We start from the raw sequence: 27,135 nt of genomic DNA on the forward strand, positions 1-27,135 counted from the left end.
ATGTCAGAAGCAGGGAAAACTATTATTCTCACTAACTATTCTGGTCTCGTATCATCTTTGCCTGTTGAGCATGCTCGATCGTGTGGACAAGGCTTAAAGTGTGTGAACTCTCCTTCCCCTTGCTGTCACAGAGTCCTGGTTTGGGCCACCAATAACAACTGCCCTCCACCTGAGAATGAAGCTAGTAAGTTTTTTACATTGCTGGGGGTTTTGTCATAAGGGGAACACTTACTGACACTGCACTACAGAGTTCACCCTTGGTGCCTGGTTTACCTGCTAGAAGAATGATTTTCACTATGGGACATGTGGTAAATCTTCCAAGGCAAAGAAACTACCATGAAGTGAGACCAGGCCTCAATACTTAAAAGCTTAAATGATGTGGTAGATGTAATGTCAAACTGCATGTTAACTTGCAAAATTTAGGTCTTTCTCTTGTTAAAAGAATGGAATGTCGGCTAATACCAACTGAGGACCAAACCCAACGAATCTAATTTTAGAGATTGCTCATGAGTAAAAATTTTACTCTTGGGATAATTAATCACCTTTGAAGAGAGGATATGAATTGCAAAGAAGGAATTTGATGAATGTGATCACCATCTATTGTCTCCAATAATTACATACATACATATACCAAGGCACCTCCCCCAATTTTGGGGGGTGGCCGACATCAACAAATGAAACAAAACAAAAAGGGGGCCTCTACTCTCTACGTTCCTCCCAGCCTGACAAGGGACTCAACTGAGTTCAGCTGGTACTGCTAGGGCAGCCCACCCTCCCCCTGTTATCCACCACAGATGAAGCTTCATATTGCTGAATCCCCTACTGCTGCTACCTCCACGGTCATCTAAGGCACCGGAGGAAGCAGCAGGGCCTACCGGAACTGCATCACAATCGCTCGCCATTCATTCCTATTTCTATCACGCTCTCTTGCCTCTCTCACATCTATCCTCCTATCACCCAGAGCTTTCTTCACTCCATCCATCCACCCAAACCTTGGCCTTCCTCTTGTACTTCTCCCATCAACTCTTGCATTCATCACCTTCCTTAGCAGACAGCCATTTTCCATTCTCTCAACATGGCCAAACCACCTCAACACATTCATATCGACTCTAGCTGCTAACTCATTTCTTACACCCGTTCTCACCCTCACCACTTCGTTCCTAACCCTATCTTCTCGAGATACACCAGCCATACTCTTTAGACACTTCATCTCAAACACATTCAATTTCTGTCTCTCCATCACTTTCATTCCCCACAACTCTGATCCATACATCACAGTTGGTACAATCACTTTCTCATATAGAACACTCTTTACATTCATGCCCAACCCTCTATTTTTTACTACTCCCCCAATACTTTGCAACCTTCATTCACTCTCTGACATACATTTGCTTCCACTCCACCATTTGCTGCAACAACAGACCCCAAGTACTTAAACTGATCCACCTCCTCAAGTAACTCTCCATTCAACATGACATTCAACCTTGCACCACCTTCCCTTCTCGTACATCTCATAACCTTACTCTTACCCACATTAACTCTCAACTTCCTTCCAAATTCTGTCACTAGTCGGTCAAGCTTCTCCAATAATTAACTAGGATAAATAGAGGGAAACGTATTGATCCTAAATTGAGAGATTTGTTATGATTCATGTTAACCACTACCATTTCCCAATGGGACATGAAAACCTGCACTGCCTGTTGAAAGCAGCTAAGTGGGAGGGGGAATATCTTTATGGACTTGGGCTAATGAAGGCAAGAATTTGCCCAATTGAAACCCGACAGTCTTAGAATAGCTATCTGTTATGAATGTCTACATTAGATAGTTTTTTTATCCAAATGAGGATCAAGGATCATAGTCCAATCTACTGTGAAGGAAAAGATAATATTAAAATGTTCAGATCCTTCACTCTCCTAACAAAACCCTACCGAACATTACATGGTAAATCCAATCAGAGTAGATCAAAGAAAAGACTTTACAGAAAAGGGAACGAGTTCAAGACTGATATAATCTATAAGTGACTGATTTATTAGACCCATTCTGGTGTCATACCTGCTAGGGTCAGTGCCGTTCGGGATGGGGAAGGATCTAATTGCAATGCCTTAGTATGGAATTGAAAATACTGTAAATTCCTCCATATAAATTTTGATAGGTATGAAAACGAAACTCCAGAAAGCATTCTTCGTCTAAGGAACCGGATCATTCTTATCAAGAAAACTTCCAACTTACTTTACTTACTTTGATGGCTGCTTTTCCCATGTCAAAGGGAGTTTTGGCAGATGGACAGACAGGAGCAATGGTAACTAAACTGATACTTTCAAGAGATTAGTGCCTTAAAGGGAACACATGATTGGAAGATTGATGTTTATCCTACAGAAAAAAGCATCATTACAGATTCCATAAGATAACTTGGAAAATGAAGACTCCTAACCATTCCTGTGGTAGCAACCTGTTAGTAGGGATAGAAAGAGGGGGCTAGAATGACTACTATGTATAATTCAAAGGGTGTTTTTCTTCCCATCATATGGAAATTTGATGTTAATTTTTTTCTTTATAAACTTTAGGCAAAAATTATATACATAAATTACTTTTTAAACAAGAAATAAGGAAAATGACAGAGAACTGCTGTGATGGCAGTACAGTAATCATAAAGTACAATTTAAAGAGTAAATAATATTTCTGATAGAATAGAAAAACAACTATCATATTTGCAGCTTCATCATTCCTAAAACTGCCCGATGATAACTTGTATACCAAAAGCTGAAGTGATCTTTTCCTCTGATTGTATATCACTAGAAATTGGCAAAATTTAGTAAAACTTTGATTTGGTATTACTGTATACTGACATACATAAATATTAAAACGTCAATTAGCACTAACAAACATATGAGAACATTTTATAGTTTTATTAGGAAAAATGTATCCAGCCACTGCTCATGCAGTAGATCAAACAAGCAAACAAAACTACAGTAAAGAACTAAGACAAAAAAGAATGGGTATCAACATTCACTTCTGGAATCTACATTGTTATTTCTGTTAACTTTGAAGAATATCATAAACTACATAAAACTGCACTTTATGAAATTAATCAGACAACAGTTTGAAAACTAACCGAATTGCATGGCTTAACAGTACAGTAATTACAAGAGTATAAAAATACAGGTTCTTTACAAACAATACAGTATCCTATAAGTACCCTCACTATTTAAATTTGGTTATATTAACAGTAAAGTGCTTGCTCCCCCCCACCCCACCCCCCAAAAAAAAATTAAGCACAAAAAGGAAACATACCAAAAATGGATATTCTTCACTAAAAAGTAACTAAAATGTAAATAATTTAATATGCTAATATAACCTTGAATTATCTACATCTACCTATGTCCCTATCAATATCCAAACACATTCAAATGTACATTCTTCTAACCCCAGAACAAGATGCATACTCAAGAATAATAGAGTCATATAAATCTATAGAAAACCACAAAATCTCAGGTCCTTCATTACATAAAAATGTACAGCATATTTATGGACCCTCAAAAATTACAACCATGAAAACTACATCAGAACATTTACTTTTGCATAGCAATTAAATTCTGTATAACAGTGATCGGTATATTCATAGAATTCAAATAGTATCGGTACATTACATGTTACATTTTCTGATTCTATACTTTACTTGAAAAATAATTCTATAATTAAGACGGTTTAGCTTCTGGTCAGTTAATAATACAATCTTTCAGCATTAGAGTATACACTTTAGGCTGAAATGAACAGTCAAAACACTGACTAATCTATAAATTGAATATCGCCAACCTTTGCCTAAATTCCAAAAAAGTTTAATGAGCTGCTCTCATCATCTAGGTTCATGATTGCTTCAATAGACAAATCCCTCAAAAATCAGATACATTTTTAATGATTCCATTATATGCATAACGCTGTTTGGATGCCTTACAATGAACTATTATTTAACTGGAAAATTTTTTTCTTGTTAAATCTTGAATTAAGCAAAGCAAAGGCAAAAGAAAAAATTAAAGAGTAAAAGCTACTTTAAGGAACAACAGTCAATATTTTAAAACTTTCATAGAATGCCAGTCAATATTTTAAAACTCTGAAAACCTGTGACCAATCAAGCATCTAAACAATTCAACTATTAATGAAACGAAGGTGTCTCAGACTACATATAAAAAATTCCAAATCCTACCAAGGTTTGTCTTCCACATTGGCTGAAGAATGTCCAGTAGATTTATTATAGAGGTACTTAACTAATTTCCTTTTCAACTGGCTACAAAGTTGTGACAAGCTAATGGTTATGAAATTGTCCAAATGCTAAAGATAACAAACAAGCTTAAGATATTAACCTTTCAAATGATGTTAAACAGTAAAACCAAATTTTTTTATTCTTTTAGAATTATTGGTCCATTTATCCATAAAGATTCCCCCATCATATAAATGAAATAAAATAGCAAGCTCATATAAACAATAAGAAGCCTCTACATAAGCATATATTTACAAACTTTGAAAGAATGGGTAATAAGCCACATATGTTAGTCAAATTCAGATAGATTAATCAATCTGGTATCTTGATAATCATATTGGCAAAATTAATATACTGTGAAACGCTAGTAATGGTGATAACTTTCAGGGCATTCACATTTACTCTCGACATAAGAACTTTCTAATTTCCAAACTACTAGACCAAAATAACTGGGCTTTCAGCATACGTACACTCTTAAAAACTAAAATTTCATTGAGATTAAACCCTAGTCTTGAATGAGCATAAGCCAATGATTGACCAAAAATGTGATTACCGGGGGTGAGCTTATCCCTGATTTTAAAACATGAATACTAAGTAAATCTTTAATGCACAACATAGTCCATATTCTAGACTTTTGTATTAAAATTATTGTTTCAGATTTACAGATACAAACTACCTTGCTTTCTTATCCTCTGCACCTAAAAAGTCAAGGTTAGCAAAGCACTGAGGGACATTAATAGACAAGAAAAATTGTTCTAACTTTTCTTGGGTGAGTATTTCCTGCCTACTAGGTAAATCCCCATCTCCCTAAATTTATACTCTGCTTCTCGTGATTATGCAAGTTGAAAAGTATCTAAAAGGAGAGCTGAGTGGGGGGCCACTATAAATAATAATAAAATACCTATATTTATGGGAAAAAAATCATATATCTTCTTTCTCCTAACTCAACCATTATTGGATATAATACTTGGAAAGAAATAGTTTCTTTTGAGAACTGTATCCCAAGGAAATGCTTGACTTTGTAAATTAATCAGTTTTTTTATCAGACTTCTAAGCATTTCCCTAAAGCTCCTCTTCATTGTTTAACCAAGTGACATAATTTTCTAAAACCGAGATTATGAACTACAACCATTGACAACCTCAAGACTGCTAACAGTCGCAAATAAAAATGAATATGAATAATTGTGACAGGTCCAATCCAGATTTTGAAAGGTCTCTAATTTCTCATCTAATATACTAAATTGATAAGCTATTTATAAATAAAACTTTAAAGTGCTTTCTTGGCAATATGAAAATTTCCATTGAGTTATCATTTAGTCTGTTCTGCTACTCCCATAATTGAATTTCCAGAGTTATCAATTAGTCTTTGTCCACTTTCCTAACTCAATTTCTAAGTTATCTTCTAACCACACTTCAGCCATTGGTGAAAAAGAAATTATAAATTACAGGATATCACTTGAAAATAAAAAACAATACTTATATAGTATACCTACAGAAACACCAATGTCAAAAATGTAATGCAAGTGCACATAGCATTTCAAAGTAGGAAAATAGCCTTTTTTAAAGTTAAAATATCAACAACAGAAATACTGTAAAGCATAAGAACATGGCACCTAAAAAGAATGGGGAATCTAACACACTGTTTCAAAATGGGGATTCGCTATTTCTTGCCATTCAAGCACTAGGGGCAACTTCCTATTAAAATAGGAATTCATGGAACATTAACAAATAGGATATGTTTAAACAAGGGTCTAGCTTGTAATTACCTGTATCATTATCTCTATACATACAGGATGTCATGCAAATAATACATAATTTCCGGGCAACATTCATTTATGTACCTTTCAAGTTCTGGGAAATATAATTCCAAAACATTTAGAATCTATCTCAGATTCTTTCTAGATCTCTGTTAAGGCTAGAAATAATTATGCAATCAAGGTTCACAGATTTACACTTCATGTCCTTGATTCTTGGATAACAATGGTAAATATGGATATACTGTATTTCCTGTTTAACGAGTACAGTATACAGTACAAATCTCGACAAAGTTTCTGTCCAGATGATATTCTTATGTCCATACAGTTCCTGCCCAGAGAACATTTTAATCCAGTTACATTTCCTTAAGGAACATGACACTGTAATCACAAAGCTTAAAATTTATTGATTATCTTCATCCAGACACTTGAAATAATCTCTACACCCCTACCTTATCTTAAGGCTTTGTGATGGTCCTTTTTGGCAACCAAAATTTTGCTATAAAATAACCGTGTTCTCTTGAATCATGAAAACATAAGAGTAATAATCTTGGTTGTCTTTTTAATAGCGATCTAACCAAAACAGAAGACTGGGTAACTTTAATACTATATATCTATGAATTATAAGTATTTAGGTCACTTCTCTTTCTATACAGTACATATGATTCTCATTTCTCCATAAAAGATGTTACTTACAATGCTCAACCATACTAGAATGGTTAATACGGAACAGTAATAGTACTTGATCACCTTCAGAATCCTGTTTCCAGGTTTAAAATATTTGGCAGTGAACCTGGTTTGCATCCAAAATAACCCCCTCCTCTCCACTCATCTGTATTATTACTAGTCTGATTGGATTATCATTTGACTGGGTGAACTGTCCTTCATCAGACCAGCACCTATTCAACTACAATATCATTCAAACAACTGTAACTTCAAGTTGCCTTAGTGAATGAAGAGTAATGTACACTAAAAGGTCCATGATACCACATGACTACTTACTTAAAGAGAAGTCTGAACTTATTCCCTCAAACTTACTAGCACTAATCTCTCAAATATAGATGCTGGATGTTCAGCAACGCCTTACTACAATGCAATATTCTGATCCAGGGAATAGATTGAAATTCAGTGCAGAACTACCTGAATGGATTTGTTTTGGTCTGGCATTTGTCATATCTTGTTAATGGGTTCAATCTTGTATGTGTCTTGATTTTCTCTGCATTCAGTAACATCTACAATAGGGGTCTTACTCCTAGACTCTATTGACCTCATGACTGTGGTCAAAAGATTTAATGTGGATAGCACCTCCACTGCTTTCAGGCAGACCTGTCATATTCGTGTCCATAGCCTCAATTTTAGAAATGGCTGCCTCAGCTGTCTCTACAAAAAATGACCACAATCTAAACTAAAATTTTATGGTTAGGATTAGACTGTAGCAAATATTTCCACTTCTGTTGTACTGCTGTAATTATATAATTACATCAAAGTTCTTGATTACCACTGCTGTTCTTATCATTGGACTTGTCTCTCCTCAATGATTCTTATGAGTGTGATTTTCTTCTTTATTCTTGGCTCAGAGTGGTCTAGCTCCTTAATTGTGACCTTAATATCCACTTAGAAATTAGGAAATAGGATTCTGCTGCCTTAATTATTTATTTTACAGGCAGAGAAAATTTCATGTTGAATTATACTTGTGTGAAGGTCATTTAGCCATGCAAAGTACTCTTACCTTTCATGTTCTACTCTTATCTCTTGTTGGAATTGGGGAGGCTAACAGTGGTCACAAAGAATAGCAGACATTAGGTCTACATGAAAATACATTACAATATATCTAAGAACTAGATTATGAAAAACTATAACCCCCTCAAAGAGATATAAGGAATAAATAACAAGTCAGACCTCAAGAGAAACTTGCCCCAAGCCCAGCATGGTAGCATAATGGCAATTTGCTCTGAGCACATTGTTAAACGAACTGCAAATTTATATGAATTAACAAAATTAAAAAATTTACAAATGAACTCCATATGTCACACATTTACAGCAGAGAAATGATAACACTTAGTAATGCCTATTATGACCCTGATTTTGAATTGAATAACCAATAAAAACTTGGAGGACTTACAGGGTGCAATAACCCTGATGAAATTTGTAGAGACAAGGGATAACTACTGATGAAAAGCATATGTTGCTTTAAAATAATGGATTCCTTTTCTGAAAGAAACTAATTGAATAAATTACTCTACATGGCAATTCTGTAACCCAGAAGCTTGGCCTTAACTTGCAAAATGCAGTACTGATAATTTATCACATATATTTAGCCCCAAATATTATCACTTCAATACTCTGCTTTTATTGTAGAAACCAAGAGAGAATCACTGAAATAGAAATGTATGACATGAAAAAAAAGCTGACATTGCTTTTGTATCAATACAAAACAGTTATTTCCTCAAAGCCTACACAATACAGTCATAGTCAGGGTATGCTGTAAATCAATTAAAATTGCTTAATATGAAATTCTGATTTAATCAATAAAACAAAACCATTATGCTAACAATATCAGGTGAAACAAAGCTAACCTCCCACTTGCTTTGCCTGCAGTAGAAAATTGAGATACAGTATCAACATAGTGAGATATGGGGGATCACCCTAGAGCTGGAGAATAATTACCTTAGAAAATGACTCGACTGTCCTTTCACTTAAAAGTCTGGCCATTATATGGACACATTCATTCTTTTACCCAGATTATATATGTTGATGAGAAAGAACTCCTTTCATATACTCTTCTCTATGAATATCAGTATCCCAAAGCACTAGATGTGGACCACATATGAAAATAGAATGAAGAGCCTGTCTGCTTAAATTTTATCCCGTATCAATTATTATGGTAAAGAATACAATACAGTATATTGCACAGCTACATCCTACCTCAAATGAGCTGGAGCAATAAACTTTAAATCGGATTCAAGAACCTATCAACATTGCAATAGCAATATTGTAAGGTTATAGCTATGTCCTTGGGTACCTTCATTAAAAAAAATAAGAAAATAATGTGTCGAACTACTTTTTGCAGTCTTTTGCAAGAAGTGCTAATCATGAAACATTATACTATTTTGCAATATATAATATGTAAATCAAGCATTTCCAAGTTCTTGAAATACGTCACTTGAAAAAGCGTACTATATAGCATAATTTTCCACAATTCATATTATACTGTATCTGATGTCAGCCAATATACAAATTGGAGATATTAAACTAATGTGGTAAATGTACATATACAGTACATAATGCTGGCACAAATAGGCATAATGAGAGCTGGATTTAATTTTAACAGAAAAAAAATTGTTCCTTTTATGAAAAAGTTTAATAAGACCCTTGAGCAACAAAATTAGTCCTATAAGACTCGTCTGAAGGATTTGTTGAAAGAGAGGTGAAAATTAGAGCAGTTGGACAACCAGGCGAGAAAACCTTACAGGGAATAGATGAAGAGTGAAAGCATAAGGCAACATAACTAGGACCAAAGGGATACGGAAAAGAATCTTTTATATCATCCACAATATATCCCACAGGTTATACTAAAAGTGGTACTCACTTAAAAGGCTTATGGGACCCAATATGTATCACTTCCACTGCCAAACTCAACAAATTCGTTTTCCTTTACTAGACCAATTGGGTTTACATGTTTAAATTTTCACTTATCCAGTTTTAAGGGTTTATATTTGTATGTGATGTACATTGGTGGCTTATAATCATAATGCACTAATCACCTGGTGGCTTATAATCATAATGCACTAATCACCTAGAAAAATTAAGTTAAAAATGCTTCCATTATATGGGTATGTTGTAAGCTTTCGGCAAAATATCACCCATTACCCTGATTTACGTCCTCTGCTGTTCTAGCTTTGACCTTTATGTTTCTAATTACCTTATTACTTGTAATCTACAAGTTGTCTGTTGCTATAAAACAATTTCTCTTACATTTTGACCGTTATTACCATGCAAATTGGCTCCACTGCAGATAAAAGAAAATGTTTTAAGTACTTCAAGACAATTTAAATGACAGATTAATGTTATCTCAATTTAGTTTTCAATTCTAAAATATTCATTTTCCTATTTGCTGTGTAAATATTATCAGGTTTTCATACATTGAGAAAGTAAAGAAAATATAAAAGGCTGTAAACAAAACTTCTCATGAACCTGGTTTATTTTATCCTTTTTTATTTTCTATGTCATTTTTCTGCTTCCAGTTTGCAAGGTTTCAGATTTGTACCAATTTAATCTATAGAAAATTATGTAAAAAAATATTTGTTTAAAAATACTGGACTGATAACAAATGCAAATACCATTTACATTACTGGGTACAACAAAGAAACTTCACACCACTAGAAACAATACACTTTACTGCTTTTATCATTACCTGAGCTTAGCTGTATTCCTTATTCTGTTAATGATCTTGAGACATTATGTCAAGAAACTTAATATTTACAACTAAAGCTAAATTAAACACAAACTGCACGTCATACATAATCTTAAAGCAATTCTGTGTCTTTAACAGTGGCAACTCACCAGTCTAAACACAAATTTGAGTCAAATTTTTTTGTAAAAAAGCAGAGAAAGGGAAAGAGAGAGAGTGAAATTGGTTACTTGATGGCCATAGAAAAGAATTGAATGACTTATTAGAACACAGTATTGTAGTCTGAATGGTTTCTTCATCACAATAGTAGTGTTCCAATTATGTCATGTAACTGGCAAATACGAAAGAGCAAATAAATATACCTAAAACGTATAGTACGCCATATTAGACAAACTACACACCCGACTTAAATCCAAAAGAAAAATATCAAGGCCAATGAAAAAATCAAATAGAAACAAATACTCTAGGATCAACTCTATAGATACTGTTCTCATCCAAAGATAATTTTTTTTTATCACTGACCATATAAAACTAGTTTTCCATCAATACACAATATGCATTGGATGTACATTATGTACATTTCAAAATTTATATTTACAAAGACAGTGGAGGCAATGTATGTAATGGGAAAGGTAGTTTGCATCGGTTCCCAAATAAAAAACTTTTATGGCAAGAGCAAATAAAGCATACTATTGAACTCCACTGGATGTAGTTCTCTTTCATAACGATATGTTAATACAGTGACAATTCAGTCTCCTTCAGTCACATACAAGAGGCCATACCGTCATTCAGATAAAAGTTAATAAACATTACAGTAAAGTCTGATTTCTCCTTGTGATTTCATGGCAGCTTTGGTAAGTAGATCTTTCTGTATACAGTACAGTATATACAAAAAAAAATCTGGCAAAAATATCACAAGAGAAAACTAAACTAAGATATAAAAGATAAAAGCAAAAACAATTCACATGACATATACTTTTTCTGCTTCACTGATATTAAAAGTCTGCCGAGTACGAGGACACACAATGGAACCGTTGTTTTCATCAGCCATCTGCTGAAGCGCCTGGAAGAATAACTTCTTTAGATAAAGCCTTATTACCAATAATTTATGGATTTATAAAATCATCTAATACTCTTAAGTATTAAAGTGTGGGACTGAAATGGAAAAATAAACTTAGAAAATCACTGAACTTGCTGCTATAGAAAGAACGGTTGCAAGGTGGGCTAATATGGTGAAAGTAATGGCTTTGTATTGGAAAATATTCTGTTAAAAAAAATATTTATTTAATCTACATGCCAGTACTAATCCCTTTTACTTTGCATGTTTAGCAACGAAATGGGAGGAGGCTGTACAAAAGACTTTTATAAAAGACATGATAAATTGATAAGAAGTGGGAATAGCACAAAGTCAATAGGTCATTAGAGGAAAGAAACTTTGATATATCATACAAGAGTTTATCAATCATAAATAAATTATAAAAACAAAGGGAAAGAATGAAGAGAAAAACTGAAAATCTCAAAATTTTCCAAAACAAAGAAAACTACAAAACAGAATACTTCCTTTGATATACTCGTAACTTACAACAACTCTTAACCTATAACTTACAGCTAAATAAGGTAGAAACAGAAAAATACCAAATAACAAAGTCTCATGCAAAAAATACAAAAGACAATCACTCAATTACTGCCACAGAACACTAGATGAAAATGACAAGTGTTTCAAAAGCTCCTTAAGTGGTACAAACCAGAGACAAATACACTCTACGAACACATTCCTTTTGACCTAGTACCTGGTAAAGTTATAGAGAACAGAAGAAAATAATATGTGAAACACAATCAAAATATAATTCAAGATTTAGGAAAAATGGCCAAGAGATGTGAAGTTTGCAGTTCCCTTAATTCCTTTAGAACTCAAAGGTTTTAAGGTTTCAAAAGCATTGATCTAGGGTTAGAGTGCACATCTAGATCTTCAAAGAAACAATTTTTCCCAGTTTCTCAGCGTTCAAAACATCCTTGGACAAGCTGATAGTTTGAATTAGACCTACAACTCTACTTGTGGAACCAAGGGAGAATCACTTTGCATCACTGGGTCATTTGGCATTAGAAATCTCCATCTAGGCAAAGGAATATGACATATCTCTCATCCCCAAGTTCATTCCAGGTGCTCAAAACAAGGGTGCCAACATCATATGGAAGAAATTTTATGTCCTTGCAAGAATGATTAATGATCATATAGTTTCCCAAGTATTTTAACAAGGATATGAGACTAATCTTGTCATCCTACTCAAGACTGTTGCTAAACAAGCTGCTAGTCTACTGCTTGCCTCTACTCGATTCTGCAACCTTGGCCAGACAGTATGCTGCAGTTGTAGGACAAACTGGGACATCCATGCATTTCCCCCTTTAGTCTTGGCAAGCACGTGTTTGCTATGCTATGGACATCAATAAACACCAGAATGTGCCTTGCTCCTCTACACTGACCTTAACAGGAGAAGATTATTGCACTTGATCTGGTCCTTTGCCTTTGGAGGAAACTTCTGAAATAGCCCCACTCTTAATAAATTCCACAATCAACTGGAGAGTCTTAATATTCACACATGATCAATTCAGTGAGAACTCATGACAGACTCTTTGGAGATAACAGAAGTTGCAATCTCTATGACATACAAAATCTCCCAAAAATAAGCTTTACCAAAGAAAGTTGGCTAAGTTTGTTAGTTAATCTAATTGAATATGCCCGCACTCTATTCCCCTGGTGAAATACTTCTTCACATTTCCAAGGCTTCAAAAAATTTACCCGATTGCAATTAAATCTTTTCTTGAATGTTCATCCATAGAATATTAATGAACATACAATTCTGGGACTTGGCTTTAGTTTTGGAGAACCTTACCAAGTCTTATCCAATCAACCAAATCTGAAATAATTCTTACTTGATTTGCTTTAAAACCTACATTTCTCTTAGCTCTTGATTCCTTAAAGCAAATCATTGAGCCCCATGCCCTGACTGACATTGTTGCATACAATGTTTTCTTTGGTATCTTGGTTTTGACCACCTCTTCTTTACAAGTACCATCTTTTCAGTCTGGGTATTCTATTCATTTCCAACAATCTTGGGAATACTATTCTCCTCCTTGATTTTTCTATGGTATGGATAACCAGAACCAAAGTTTAAAGAGCACATATAAGTAGCAAATTTTGAAAAGAATTTTCTTCCGGCTCTGTCATGGGATTATGAGGGATTATTCTTGTGTGTTAGAGGTTGATTTGTAGCAACTGAGGATAATTCTTGGTGCCACGTGTGAAATGATATGGCTTGCTAGAGATGGATATTAAGATGAAAAGGCGTAAACCCAAGGAGAGGTCAAAGGAATTAAAGAATTAAAATACTGTATGGGCTCTGAAAGAAGAATAGTGTAACCAATGTAAAAAGTACATAAAAAAAAACACACTGAGCAAAAATGAATTTAAGAGAGGATATACTTGACAGATTAAAAAATATTTGGAATTTGAAAATGTGTGAAACTTCGGAGCAGTGTAGGCCTCTGGTAGGACAAGTGGCTATGTGTCAAAAGGGAAGGAAAATTGGTGGCTGAATAGAGGTACAAGATTCAGTAAGTCAAATGACATGGGCTTTCAAAGATTGGAAAGGGAGATATAGGTAAGATGCCATGGATCAACATTGAGAAGATTAAATAGAAACCATAATGTTAAGCAGACATAGGTATTGAAAAATCTACAGTGGAGTTGAATAAAAAGTTTGAAAAAAAGGAAGAGGAAAAGGATCTTTACGGTAAAGAATATCAAAAGATTGATTGGTAAAGGATATTTACTGTACAGAATAACAAAATCAAGGAATGTGACAAGTCATTAATTAAAGTGAAAAAAAAATATCTGGCATAAGGACGATGAAATAAAACAAATATGGGCAGATTATTATAAACATCATTTAAACACTGTAAATGAAAAGGGGAGTTAGGGGAAGGTGGGAAGGTTATAAGTATTAAAGAGTGCTATAAGTAAAAATCAGAATGGCAAAGCACCAGGTTTATCAGAGGTGCAAATTGATTTGTTGAAGGTATAGAGGGGGAAGAAAGTATACAGGACTGGAACTGTCAATTAAGAATTTCAGTTACTGAGGCACTATGTCAAGTTCAAATGAGCCTGAATTCGTGGGTCTCCCTTATATACACAGGTCAGTGCTTTGCACGTTGGTACCCTAGCATGGGAGAAAATCAACATTTCTTTGGTATTTATGTTGTATTGGATTCCCTGTTCTAGTCCTACACAGGAAAGTCCTTGGAGACCACACAGCACCTCCCAAAAATAAATCTTTTCTTCATCAAAAGGTATTATTTCTCTTTTCAAATAATAATTGCTGTTAGAAAATTAAATACAAAAGATCTTTAAGCCTGAAAAGGAAATACATTGAGCCTTAAAAGAAAAGAAAATACTAAAGAACTTAAAGCCTGAAAAGGAAATTACCTGAGCCATTTAAAAGAAATGATTGAGGTAAATTCAGGATTACCAGGTAAAGCCTAGGAAAAAAACAAGATAAAATTTACCTTTTGCCCATAGACATGACCATTCGGTAGCATGAGGGGTTGATTATTTTCATTGAGTTGTTCTCCACTAATATGGCACACCAAGCGGGACTGTGAGCAATGTGCAAACGGCAATGGCGAAGCAAGCGAATTCAGAGCTGGTTGACATACAGGGCAGTCAGGATTATGACCGGTTGCCCCCTGTAACAAGATTATATAACATTATTGAAAGTATTACACTCTTTAAATATATAACATCTAATGGGAGCATTATTATAGATACATATGTTTCATCAAAATCTCATTACCTTTAATTAGCCTTTTCATGCACACAACATCTTTTTATAAATTTTGGAAAGAACTATTTTCATAAACAATTAAATCAATATTTACCAAGTTGCAATTTTCCCACTTTTTTTAAAGAACCCCTATTCTTATGATTAACCATTGCCTGTGGGCAGTGGCAACCTGGCTAAACATATGGATCTCTCTAGTCAAACATACTTTACTGGAAGGAATTAAACACCTGAACTAAAACTATTCCAACCACTAAGAATATGGAGTGGGTGAGGGTCACTACTGAGCTTCAAGCATTAAAAATAATTCATTTCACTATAAGAATTATGCTTATCTCAACGAATTTTCCCCACAGTTCATTCACACAGAAGATGGGTTAGCAATATTTATAATAAATAAACCAACTCTAACTTCCTTTCAGGCATATCTCAGCCATAAGCGGCACTGTCATTTCCACTTCGGCCAACCACTCAACCTTTTAGACATGTGCTTCTCTACAACATTGTACATTAAAAACAAATTGTGACCACAGCCACTAAAAACTGGGACACCGCATAAACAGATGCAAATTCAACATGTCTCGATATCCATCTGATACTATGGCTCCTCAGGACCAACAATCTCAAGTATGCTTCTTCTACATTCTTTAAATAATGCTTAGCAAAACCAGGAAGACAATACCGCTGTGCATCAGCTAAAATTCTCTCCAATCTGCTACCCCCTAATTCTATCCTCTTTCACTTTTTACTAGATTAAATAAAGGATGATATGGTATTCTTTGAACTGGGGCCAGTTGGGATCCTGACCCCAGAAAATAGGTTCTTGAACCCCATATATCAGCTGTTTTGTCCGTGTAAATCCTAAAGGTCAGACTCTCCAAATGCCTTAGAAAGGCTTCAGCCCAGAAGACATTATTAGCTCTAAATTTTTTAAGCAAAGATACAAAAAGTCCCCTTGACCGAGATATCTAAACCACAGAGAGTTTTGCTATTCAATTTCCGTCTTAGTTGATGCCAGAGTCAGTAGGAAAAAGGTCATAACTGTTATAAAACATAGATCTATGCTTTCCAAAGGATCATATTGTGGTCTTCTCCAGAACTGCAGCACTACAGCCAAATTCCAACATACTGGATCTCTGACAACTGTCTTCTAGATGATAAAAAACCTAATAGTATCTAGAATAATGGTACTCTAGAAATATAATGACTTTCATTATTGCTATTAGTATTATCATTATCATTACAAGCTAGCCCTAGTTGGAAAAGCAAGATGCTATAAATAGCCAAGTGAGGAAAAGAAACAAGTAAATAAATAAACTATAAGAGAAATGATAAATAAACAAAATAAAATATTTCAAGAATGGTAACAGCATTAAATTAGATCATTCATATTTAAACTATAAAAATTTTTACAAAACAAGAAAAAAGAGAAATAGGGTAGAACAGCATGCCTGAGTGTACACTCAAGCAAGAGAACTCTAATTCTAGATAGTGGAGGCCATGGTACAGAGGCTATGACACTATGGTCTGATTTTGAAGTACCCTTCTCCTAGAAGAGCTGCTTGCAATATGTAGAGTGTCTCTTCTACCTTTACCAAGAGGAAAGCAGCCACTGAACAATAAAATTGCAGAAGTTAACCCCTTGAACGAAGAATTGTTTGGTAATCTCAGTGTTGTCAGGTGTATGAGGACAGAGGAGAATGTAGAAAGAATAGGTCAGACTATTTGGTGTATGTGTAGGCAAAGAAAAATTATTCCTAACCAGTGAGAGGGATCAAATATAGTACAGTAATGTCTGGCCACTCAAAGGACCCAATAACTCTCTAGCGGTAAGATCCTTTATGCTTAGCACCTATAATTTTATTTTATTTTTTTTTTATAAAAGAACCTTAAAGGGACATTCAGTTTTTACACTTTTCATCATATGATAGGGATTATTAGGACTATCAATTATCCATTGAAACATCATCACCACCCCATCCCAGAGGATCTAAATCTAAGGGAACAGTTGAAATAATCTGTTTGAGGCATAGAACGTCTCTCATATCAAGAATGCATAGGGTATCGAGGTAAATCTGTTCAAAGTGACTTTCTCATCAAAGATAAATAGTCTCTTATCACAGATGGCAGAGTATAAGTTAGGATTCAGGTGGTTCTATCCTAACTTGTGCCATGGATGAAGAGTCTAAAGCCATAAGTAACTAGGTTTGCACTACAGATGTCTATGCTCTGATCACAGATGGCAAGGCCTGTGCCACAGATGAGGCTTGTATTGTAATGCCTATGACTAGCACTACAAATAGAAAAACCTCTACAATAAATGAGGCATATTTGATTCACATTTTCGTAATAAACTGGCTTGAACCTTTCGTTGAACTACAACTAGTACCAGTTGGTAAGACACGTCAATAACAGCTACACTCAACCTCTTGGCAAATTTGTTTTCAGATCAGATGTGATATTTGCAAGGGCTGCATTAGATGAAGTAACCCCTGGACTGTGACAACACATTTACCCTTAGTCCTGACCTGAGAGCAGACTTAGCTAGTGAATAGTAATTAGGGCCATCTGCTGTGGCTTTAATGCCGAAGTATCAAAAGAGAGGCTAGCTGAGCACAGTAATGTATTTTCCTCTCACCTGGCCATGCTGCTCCCCACAGGATCTAGATGTACCCCCAACAGATTGCTTGTCCAGGATGCAGCGTTGTGTGGAATCCTATTCAGGAAGAAAGCTTAACCACGCTCTCGCTAAATTGCACACCCCTCAATGCGTGCACTCTCTGGCCCGAATTCATATTTGAGACCTTTAGGTCTATCCAGCTATACAGGTTTAAAAAGATAGGGGTCTGGGAGTGCCATTCAGGGTGCATCAATTGTCTGTTGGTGTATCAGTTACCTGACCACTACAAATAGTAAGGTCCAACTGTATGTACAGTATCTTCTAAAGCAAACCATGAAGTTTATAAGCCAGAAGGACCAGTGACTGCGTTTAGCTTGGCACGGTCTGACATAGTAATACAGTACAGTACCAATATCAGGACCCTCGAAACAAGTCTCTAACAAGGCAATAAAAAATTTAAGTCTGGTATCTGCTAATGGGAACATATCGCTTGTCACCATGTTTTTAATTAAACACACGTTGGATAATACTATTCTTTTTCTCCAGATTGTTTTGAAATGGAGGCCAGTCAGTGCCCAATTGCAACTGGGGGAAGATCCTACAATTACAATGAGATAAAAGTTTAAATAGGTTGGACAGCACAATAGAAGAAAGGGAGCATGAAACAGGCATGCTTTGTTCCAAAGAATACAATACTTGTCTAAACCAAAGTACAGTAGATCCTTGGATTATGATGATCTCGCCTATGATATTCTGTGGATATGACGCATCTCCCATGAGCTATGAAGGAAATAGATTTCGATCTATGACACTTATGTCCTCATTACAAAAGGTTGGACTAGTTTGTGCAAGTGAAGCAGACCAATATCAAGCTTGGCTGGCAGAAGAAAACCCTGAGAAAAGAAAGCAGCAGCTTGAGTGTCTCTCAGTTGCTATTGCTGTACTGTTCTTGCTTGTCGTTACCTTTGTGATCGTGCTCACGTTATTCTGTATTGTCGTTATAATACATGGCTATCTTCACCATTACCTTCTCCATGAAGAAATGTTCAACAAAGGGAATGAAGCAGGGAGTAGAATAAGTAGAGGAGGAAGAGAGGGAGTGAACTTTCCTTCCCTTTGTCAGCTGTTCTTCATTGCTGTGACAGTAGTCATGGTATAGGCGACTGCTAATGACTATGCTCCCTCTAAGGAGAAAGCTCTAAGAGCTTCTAATGACGCAACAAAATCCACTGCAGAGGAGGTTTTGCTGCAAGGGGAGCACTGAATTGGATTGGATATATGAATTAGGGCTATATATTCTGGCACAAGAAACACTCACTGACATTGCAACACAGGGATCACCATACGGGGAACTCTGTCGGGGCTAGGTGAGCCCATCAGATGAATAATTTTCCTTATTGGGAAGAAGGATACTGGCAACACTCAGACCGAATTAAGCAACTCCCTCCTGAGGCAGAGAAACTACCATGAGGGAAGCAGAGTTACATTGAGTTCATCATCTTCCTGATCTGAAAAGTAAGAACAACACTCCAATAGTAAAGAGCTGCTTAGTCACCCTTTCACAAAGATACACAAGTCATAAATGTTTAAAGGTTTGTATTCTCATGGAAATAAAATCAACTTCACTACATGCTTACCTTTAGGTGCAGTTACTGCTTAAAAGTGAGTGTTCAAAAAAATATGAAACCAACACTAATCATAAACGAACATAACAAAACATCCAACAATCAAGAAAGCAGCACAACAGTACATCAGTACCCAACAAGGTCAAAGACAAAATGGCTATACTGTAACAGGAGCATGGGCAGGTCTTTCCCTTCGCACCACCTGTTGTTAACAAACTACTTTGTTAAGAATTTAGATGCTATTCCAGAGCAGCTTAAAAAATTTCCCTATTTTAAATGATGAGAGGTTTGTATACACGTACGAAAAATCATATACACATAGGCTTACTTGTATTACAGTACTTTCAAACTGCCAGATCTAAGGCTCAAGAAGTTTTACCCATGTAAGGCTGCTCAACACAAGCTCGTCAAGTGTCCATTTTGAAAAAGTATCACTGGCAGTATTAATAATGTCATTCTGACAGGCCAGAGCAGTCAAGTTTTTGACCAATCAGTCGACCAACCAGTGGGGGAACTGGGTATTGAGGAGGCGTTATGCCATTGGCATCCAAGTTTCATAAACAGATCCTTCTATTCCTTTTCATTTCTAATTATAAACTTTATTTGTTCACCATCCATAATCAAGAGACAGTCTCCAAGAGTTACGAGCCTCTATGTCTACCCAGAGTGATTGGTGGACTGATCTATGCGCTTTTCATGTATCAAAAGTCCCAAATTCTTACTTAACTTAGGGTATTAAGCTACTTAAAGCACACAATAAGAATACTTGGGTTCTGACTTATTGTCTCTTTGGTATACACTGGATCCATTAGACTTTTAAAAGGATGTGGGATTTATTTGCTCAACATCCCACTTTAGCTTAGGGTTCGGGCTTTAAATGATTGATAAGAAAAGCTAATTCTCTAAAGAATAAACTACTATGAGATTCAGGGCCTCTGTAACACGGTTTTTGGGACTTTGCTCCTTATCAAAGCATCGGATGTAGCTGAAATTTGACATATGTATATTTTACAACCACACACAAATTTTGTCAGCATTATCAATAACCTAAACCCGATAGTTTTAACTTTTATAGAGTAAAAATTATTTAGCCGACGTCATGGCCAGTGATAACGAGCCAAGAGTTGAAAACATTCATTACGTGAGCAATGTAAACACCTTTTGACAAAATTTTGCCCCGCCCATCCACCAGACACCCATTCACCTTGTTCCATCTGCTCTGAAACCCATAACAGTCAAGAATGGCTAACAGGATTTGGAATTACCCCCGTGGTTGCAAAACTGCATTTGTCTTACGACTTGCAACTTTATACAGTCAAGAGAAAGCCCGTGGCCATATTTACTATAGCCTGAATAGGTAATTATTCAGTTTCTAGTTTAAATCCAATGTTTATAGTCTGATTTGTATTTAACGTAACATGATTATAATACTTGTAATGTCATTCAGGCTTTTGAACATTTCCATTAACTATTCACTATGCCACCAAGAGAGAGAGAAAGAGAGAGATTGTATGTAAACAGTCTTTATATAACTATTTTTGTTAAAATAAGAATTTTGTGCTAAACTCTTCATCAGACCAACGGATCATTCGATATTATTTTATTTCTTCTTCTTAGGCCATACGATCGTGTTGGCTATGTTTTGGGCATGACTGCATTTTGTAAATAAATCAGGAATAGTTTTAGGAGTTTTATTTGTACGTCTAATGGGAATTTATAAAAGTAAAGTGAACATAATTCATTTATCCTTTAAAATAATTACTACATGTAGCAAAACAAATAGTAGTGAAGATGATAATGCAATGAAGGAATGATACCATACTTTACTTTTAGCTTCAACATCGGCAATACTGTAACCTACCCAGTTGCCATAATTTGTCAGCTTAATGAAATAACCTATCATCTAATGTTAAACTTAATTTCTGAGAAGGCCATGGCTTATTGCACAGTGAAAAAAACATTACAAAGACTTTATGAATGGCGGAACGATACATAAATGTGGGTGGGGTATCTGTGCTAGCGTAGTAATACTACTGTAGCAGTAGTGCCGCAACAGTAGTATACATGAATTAAACGTTTAGGCCAACTGCTGGGATCCTTGAGGATCATTTAGCACTTCTTAAAACTACTTGAGAAATGAGTTTTTATAGCCAGAATTTAAATTTTCTGATCCAACAATGCCCATGTATAGCCTTCGGTGTTATCCTGAATTATAACCAGGCCAAAGTGGGTGGAGGGAGCCTCATGAAGTCATCATTCTGACGATAATTATTGGTGAAGGTTTAAAGCCAAAATACGGTACCGGCTATTTTTTTTTTTTTTTTTTTTTACAGTAGATAGGTAGGTAGATAGAAAATAAATAAAAATTGCTTGACATTGGATATAGCAGTTATCAAATCAAACTTGTCTACTACTTTTTTGAAAAATACCAACTATTCCCTACACCTTGTCAATCTCATTGTGACCTATAAAGTAGACTGTAATTTCTTAGGAAACTTATTTTGGGAGTTAGACTAATAATCGAAGTGTTTTTGTATTTATTAATATATTTTGTTGTTTTGTTCATTATGACAATTATCAGTGGAGAGGTTTCAGAGTTCATAAAGGTGTACTGCTTTGCTTTCATTTAAACTTTTGTGTCATTATTGGCAGAGGTATAACCTTCGTTACGTATAGCCAATCATCGATCGAGAAAGAGGGAAGAAATGCTGTCATAAGTTACGTAACGAGTGCGTTTGAAACCTTTTCTCTGAGTAAGTTGGCCCGTCTTCAAAAAACGTCACTTTTACATTATAAGTACCAAATTTATTCAACCTACGTAATGCAGAATATAGTCAAAATTTATGTGTAGATATAATGTGCATTCTGAAGAAGCGTTATATTTATGAAATTCATAGATAAAAAATTATTGCGAAAAAACCGTGTTACAGAGGCCCTGAATCTCATAGTAATTTTAAAAATAGAATCAATTCATTGCTATTTATTCTTCATAATGAAAGCTATTCCGCAATAAAAATCAAAGAAAAATAAATCAATCTATCATAGACAGGCTTCACTTTGTGTACTTTACCCTCATTTTCAGTAGGTAACATCCTTTTTATACAAAATATTAAGAATTATAATAACTACCAAGTGATGCATCATATGCACACATGCATGAGCTATCACTAATTGCTTGACTGTTTTTGTATACAAGACAAAAATACAGATCTCTGGGAGACATTTGGGCTTGTGTGGATGTTCTCCATAACAAATATTACAGCACAATAATTCAAAAGTGATAGCCCACCAAAAATAATTATATAAATGTAGCTGATAAGTAAAGAAACCTAATGAGTAATTAAAGTTATTTGTACCAATGAAGATACAATACTGTATAGTGTAGGCTAAAGTATGATTATAAATATTCTATAAAGGAAAAAGTCATAAGAACACCTACTCGATAACAGTGAGGAGTTTTGAGTGCCGAAAGTCCTGCCTGAACTACAACAGAGAATGCAGACTGTGATGATAGTTGATACAACTTGAGATTCTCAGCTCTAAACTGCTCAATTAATTCATCCCATCGTACATCCGACAGAAGCTCATTATATGGACTTACATCTGTTGAAAAATAAACATAGTACTATAAAAACTGTACAAAAAGACTTTCGTAGCCTAACCTTTTACCAAAGATTTACGCCTCACTTTAAACTTCTACTGAATAAATTTAAAACAATTTATCAAAGTTGTACAACACACAATGAAATATGTTGTATAATATGCTACTTTTGAAACTATAATACAAGATACCTAACTAGAAAAAATAAATCATACTAAAACTTACCAGTACCAGCAGGAAAAGCTATCAATGCCATGCATCGCTGTATTGAAGGCAAATGAGCTGGATCCTGGCCAGTGAAATATTTTCTTGCATGCCTAAGGAGACAAATAAAAATTATTTAAAAACAGCAAGAAATACCATCACGGTGTTCTAGCAATAATCTGGTTATAGCCTAAAATTGCCAATAACTATATAGACAAAAGAGGATCCAGCACAACCTTGTACAATACAGGAGTCCTGTGCAACATACACCTCCATGACACTCAAAGGTAGGAACATGAAGATAATCAATTTTGCCCAATTACACCACAAATTTACAACTCAGAAATGTGAAAGGTTATAAAGTCTGTGCAATCTATACCTCCACAGAATTCAAGCACAATAATGAATTGTTCACTAGTCACAGGCTAGTAACATGGAGACTACAATCCATCATAATTCAATTCTATGCAAAGATATGCAAATACAGAAATCTAATCTCAGGAGCAAGTGGAAACAGTTGTGCAATTACGTAGTGTACAAGTGTGCATGTATTGTACATGTGTTCATTCATTTACACAATATTTATACTGTGATAGAAACAAAGTAAAAACAATACTAGGCAGTACAGTACTTAGTGTGTTAGTGGACTGGACTGAATGTAAGCAATGGGCAGCGAGTTCATAGGGTTAGGCGTAATCCCACCCTAGGGCAGCAAGTATTCGCGGATTCTCAGTCTTCGTGCCTGTCTCCATTACTTAACCTCCGCGAATAAGGAGGGCCGACTGTAATTGCCTTATTCTATTACTTCGCTGATATCTATTCCTATGTAAAGGATATAGGTTTGTATTTGTACCAGAAAAAAAAAAAAATTATTCTTAACATTTTCTTACTTGATAGCTTCCATCCTTCTATCATTCTTGATTAGTTCTATGAATTCTTGCATCCGTACATTAAATTCCAAGGAAGAATTCAATTTGCGAAGTTTGCTCCTGTTGTCATGGCACCAAGATAGGCATTTGGAAGTGTCCCTGCAAGCTAGTGACTGCTCCACTTCTCTAGCCACCAAAAAGACATCCAGGTTGGTTAAACCTTCTGTGCCACGTGCACTTGCCAACTGTATTATTGAAGAAAATGTTGAAACATGGATTTATAAAAATTAATTACATTAAAAATCCCTTTAAAAGCCTTAGTTTTCCAACAGTCAAGCCACTACAGATAAAATTCTCAAACATAAGAACCCTTCCCTTTTACATCTTTGTCTAATACTAATGGAAATCTTAATATTATACTTAGAAAGAAATATATCATAAAACTTTTCTTAATTATATTCAAAATTAAGTCTTGTAATTACAATATGTATGTATATGTATGTATGTAATTACAACTATAAATACAAAGATACTCACTTTAGTAGCAGTGGAATAACATCCAGCACGCAGTAAGTATTCCACCAACAGTCTGTCTAACCTTGTTCGTTTCCACTCAGCCACAACAGACGGACTGAGGGAATCGTGCTCTTTGAGGTGATCAACTCGACGCTTCACTACACGTCCACATTCTGTCTCATCTTGTGTGACTTCCTCAGCCTAAAAATTTAAAATGGGAACTAAAGTACTTACTATGGATAAAACAATTACTATACATGTTTTTCCTATTCACAAATAAATAAGTTACAAAATACAGAAATGCAGACAAAATAGCACATTCATTGTATTCTGTAAACTGAGTAGAATTGCCAGATAGACTTGTCATTGAAGAAAGAACACTTATTTCTTAAATTTTAAATGGGACATTGAGGGGTGATTGCAGGTGGAATTTCCTTTGAAAGAGCTTTGGTTTGTATAGTTAAGTAAAAAGCAAAATGTAATTAATGTTTTGTGATTTTTCCCACATAATAACAAACCTTCTTTCTTTTAACATAGGAGATTCACTCTTACGTAGGAAAAAGTCCCCTGTCAACTGTGCTGGAAGGTCTTTTCCTCCTGGGCAACATGTTCTACATGGTCCTGATAAGCGATATGTTTTATGACTGAAATTGCATCCTTATCAGTGACACATATGTGAGCAGGGAATTTGAGTATGCCAAATCCCTCCTCCTCTTTGATAAAAGAGGATGGAGGAGTTGTTCTTAAAACAAGTTTGCCAGACAAGAGTTATTTGCATACAGTACTTACCAACATAGATGAATAGCATAGCAAGTAATGGCCCAACTACTGAGCACCAAGGGAGGGAAGGAAAAAGAATTAGAGGAGCCAGCCATTTTCCCTTTCAATTTACTGTGGTCTTAAGTCACATCAAAAAAGGTCATTATCTGTCCTGAGAGGAAGCTGGGAGAACTACATAACTTGTCAAGCAGCTACCACAGGGTCCAAGGAGGCAAGTGTCCAAGGATTTGTAGGCCAAGCATCCCTCAAGGCCTGAAAGCTGCTTGCATTGGATCAGAGATGTTTGAATATACCAATGAATCCTAGAACCTGGACCTGGAGGAACTGTCTCTCATACTCTGGGCACTTGGACTCTGGAGAAGGACCAAGAGGCTCTTCCAGAGGTTGATCATCAAGAGTCAATTCATCCTAAGAGAGGATTGGAGTTGCATCAGCATGGTCAGGGGATCAATCAGTCCCATAAGAGAACAGTGCTTACGCTCGGGCTCTAGAATGGTAAAGGGAATGTAATTTCATATGAAGGAAATGGCAGATAGTGAATAACCAGACCTTTAATAGGACACCTGGCTCATTCCCTTTGTCTAGCCAGGAACAGATTTTTTTAACATTATGGGGATCAACTGTACACAGGACATACTGTATCATATAAATGATCCTCCTTGGTAAGAGGGAAGTAGAACTAAAGCTGCACCACAAAATGAAGAATGTTCACGTCTTACTTACTAGATCACCTGAGCTAGACGTAGATCAAATACAGGAAGAGCATTATACCTCTTATGTCATTGCTAAGAAAAGAAGATGTGAACATTAGAATTTGAATAATAAATACAGTATTTCTTATTTCTATACCTACTCAATGTTCATATTGCTTCTCAAGAAGCTCGGACCAATCAAAACTTAAGTTGAAAATTCTAAAACACTAAAAATTTTCAAATTTACTTTCACTTAAAACAATACATACCCTTGACAAATGAACAGCCATCTACCATAAGTGGTAGGAAGTCCAGGTTTTCGTCATCGTCATGAGAAATATATTTTTTGGTTTTGAGGTCAACATTATCCCTCCTCTTGATACTATTACTCAAGTGGGGAGGAGGGTGGGCATGTATATGAACATGAGTATAGAAATAAAGAGTTTTATCAAATTTCTAATTATTTCTATGAACCCTCCCCCCCCCCCCCCCCTTTGTTCATATTGCTGACTTCCAAACACTGTTGGAGGTGGGGCATAATTGAAGGAAAGAAGGGGAAAAATTTAAGGTCAAGCAATGCAAACAGGTTAAGGTTATAAGCCTGCTCTTGATTACTTTGGTAAACCATTTAAATTACAGTTTGTAATACGAGATTCCAAATTGTATACTAAACTAATTAAAAATACTGTACAGTACTATACTGTAGATTGGCTTTTTAAGATAAGGTTTTGCAAACTCTTACTTATAAGATCGGTCCTCCTTATTTGCAGAGGTTAATTAGCAAAGACAGGCGCAAAAACTGAGAATCTGCAAATGCTTGCTGCCCTAGGGTGGATCAACTCGTAAACTATCAGCTCATTGATAATTCCCTACAGACGATTAACACAAAGTAACCCACTGTACTGCCTTATATTGTTTTTATGTGGTTCATATCGCAGTATAAGTATTTTATTACTGTATGAACACACTT

At 35.4% G+C, this 27,135-nt stretch overlaps 1 protein-coding gene across 5 annotated transcripts in view; it reads right to left on the bottom strand.

Annotated features, from left to right (window-relative positions):
- Positions 1-2,891: 2,891 nt before the first annotated feature.
- Positions 2,892-27,135, bottom strand: part of Kaz (Katazuke) — a 78,446-nt gene continuing 54,202 nt past the window's right edge. For all 5 annotated transcript variants that reach the window (XM_068372664.1, XM_068372667.1, XM_068372665.1 and 2 more), the window contains exons 4-9: positions 24,715-24,894; positions 24,199-24,422; positions 23,330-23,421; positions 22,943-23,106; positions 14,984-15,163; positions 2,892-11,483 (exon numbers count right to left, since the gene is read on the bottom strand). In XM_068372664.1, coding sequence (XP_068228765.1) covers positions 11,382-11,483; positions 14,984-15,163; positions 22,943-23,106; positions 23,330-23,421; positions 24,199-24,422; positions 24,715-24,894 — 942 coding nt within the window. In that variant the 3' untranslated portion in view covers positions 2,892-11,381. The remainder of the gene's footprint in view (positions 11,484-14,983; positions 15,164-22,942; positions 23,107-23,329; positions 23,422-24,198; positions 24,423-24,714; positions 24,895-27,135) is intronic.

Source organism: Palaemon carinicauda, chromosome 4, assembly GCF_036898095.1.
Source record: "Palaemon carinicauda isolate YSFRI2023 chromosome 4, ASM3689809v2, whole genome shotgun sequence".
NCBI classification, from domain to species: domain Eukaryota; kingdom Metazoa; phylum Arthropoda; class Malacostraca; order Decapoda; family Palaemonidae; genus Palaemon; species Palaemon carinicauda.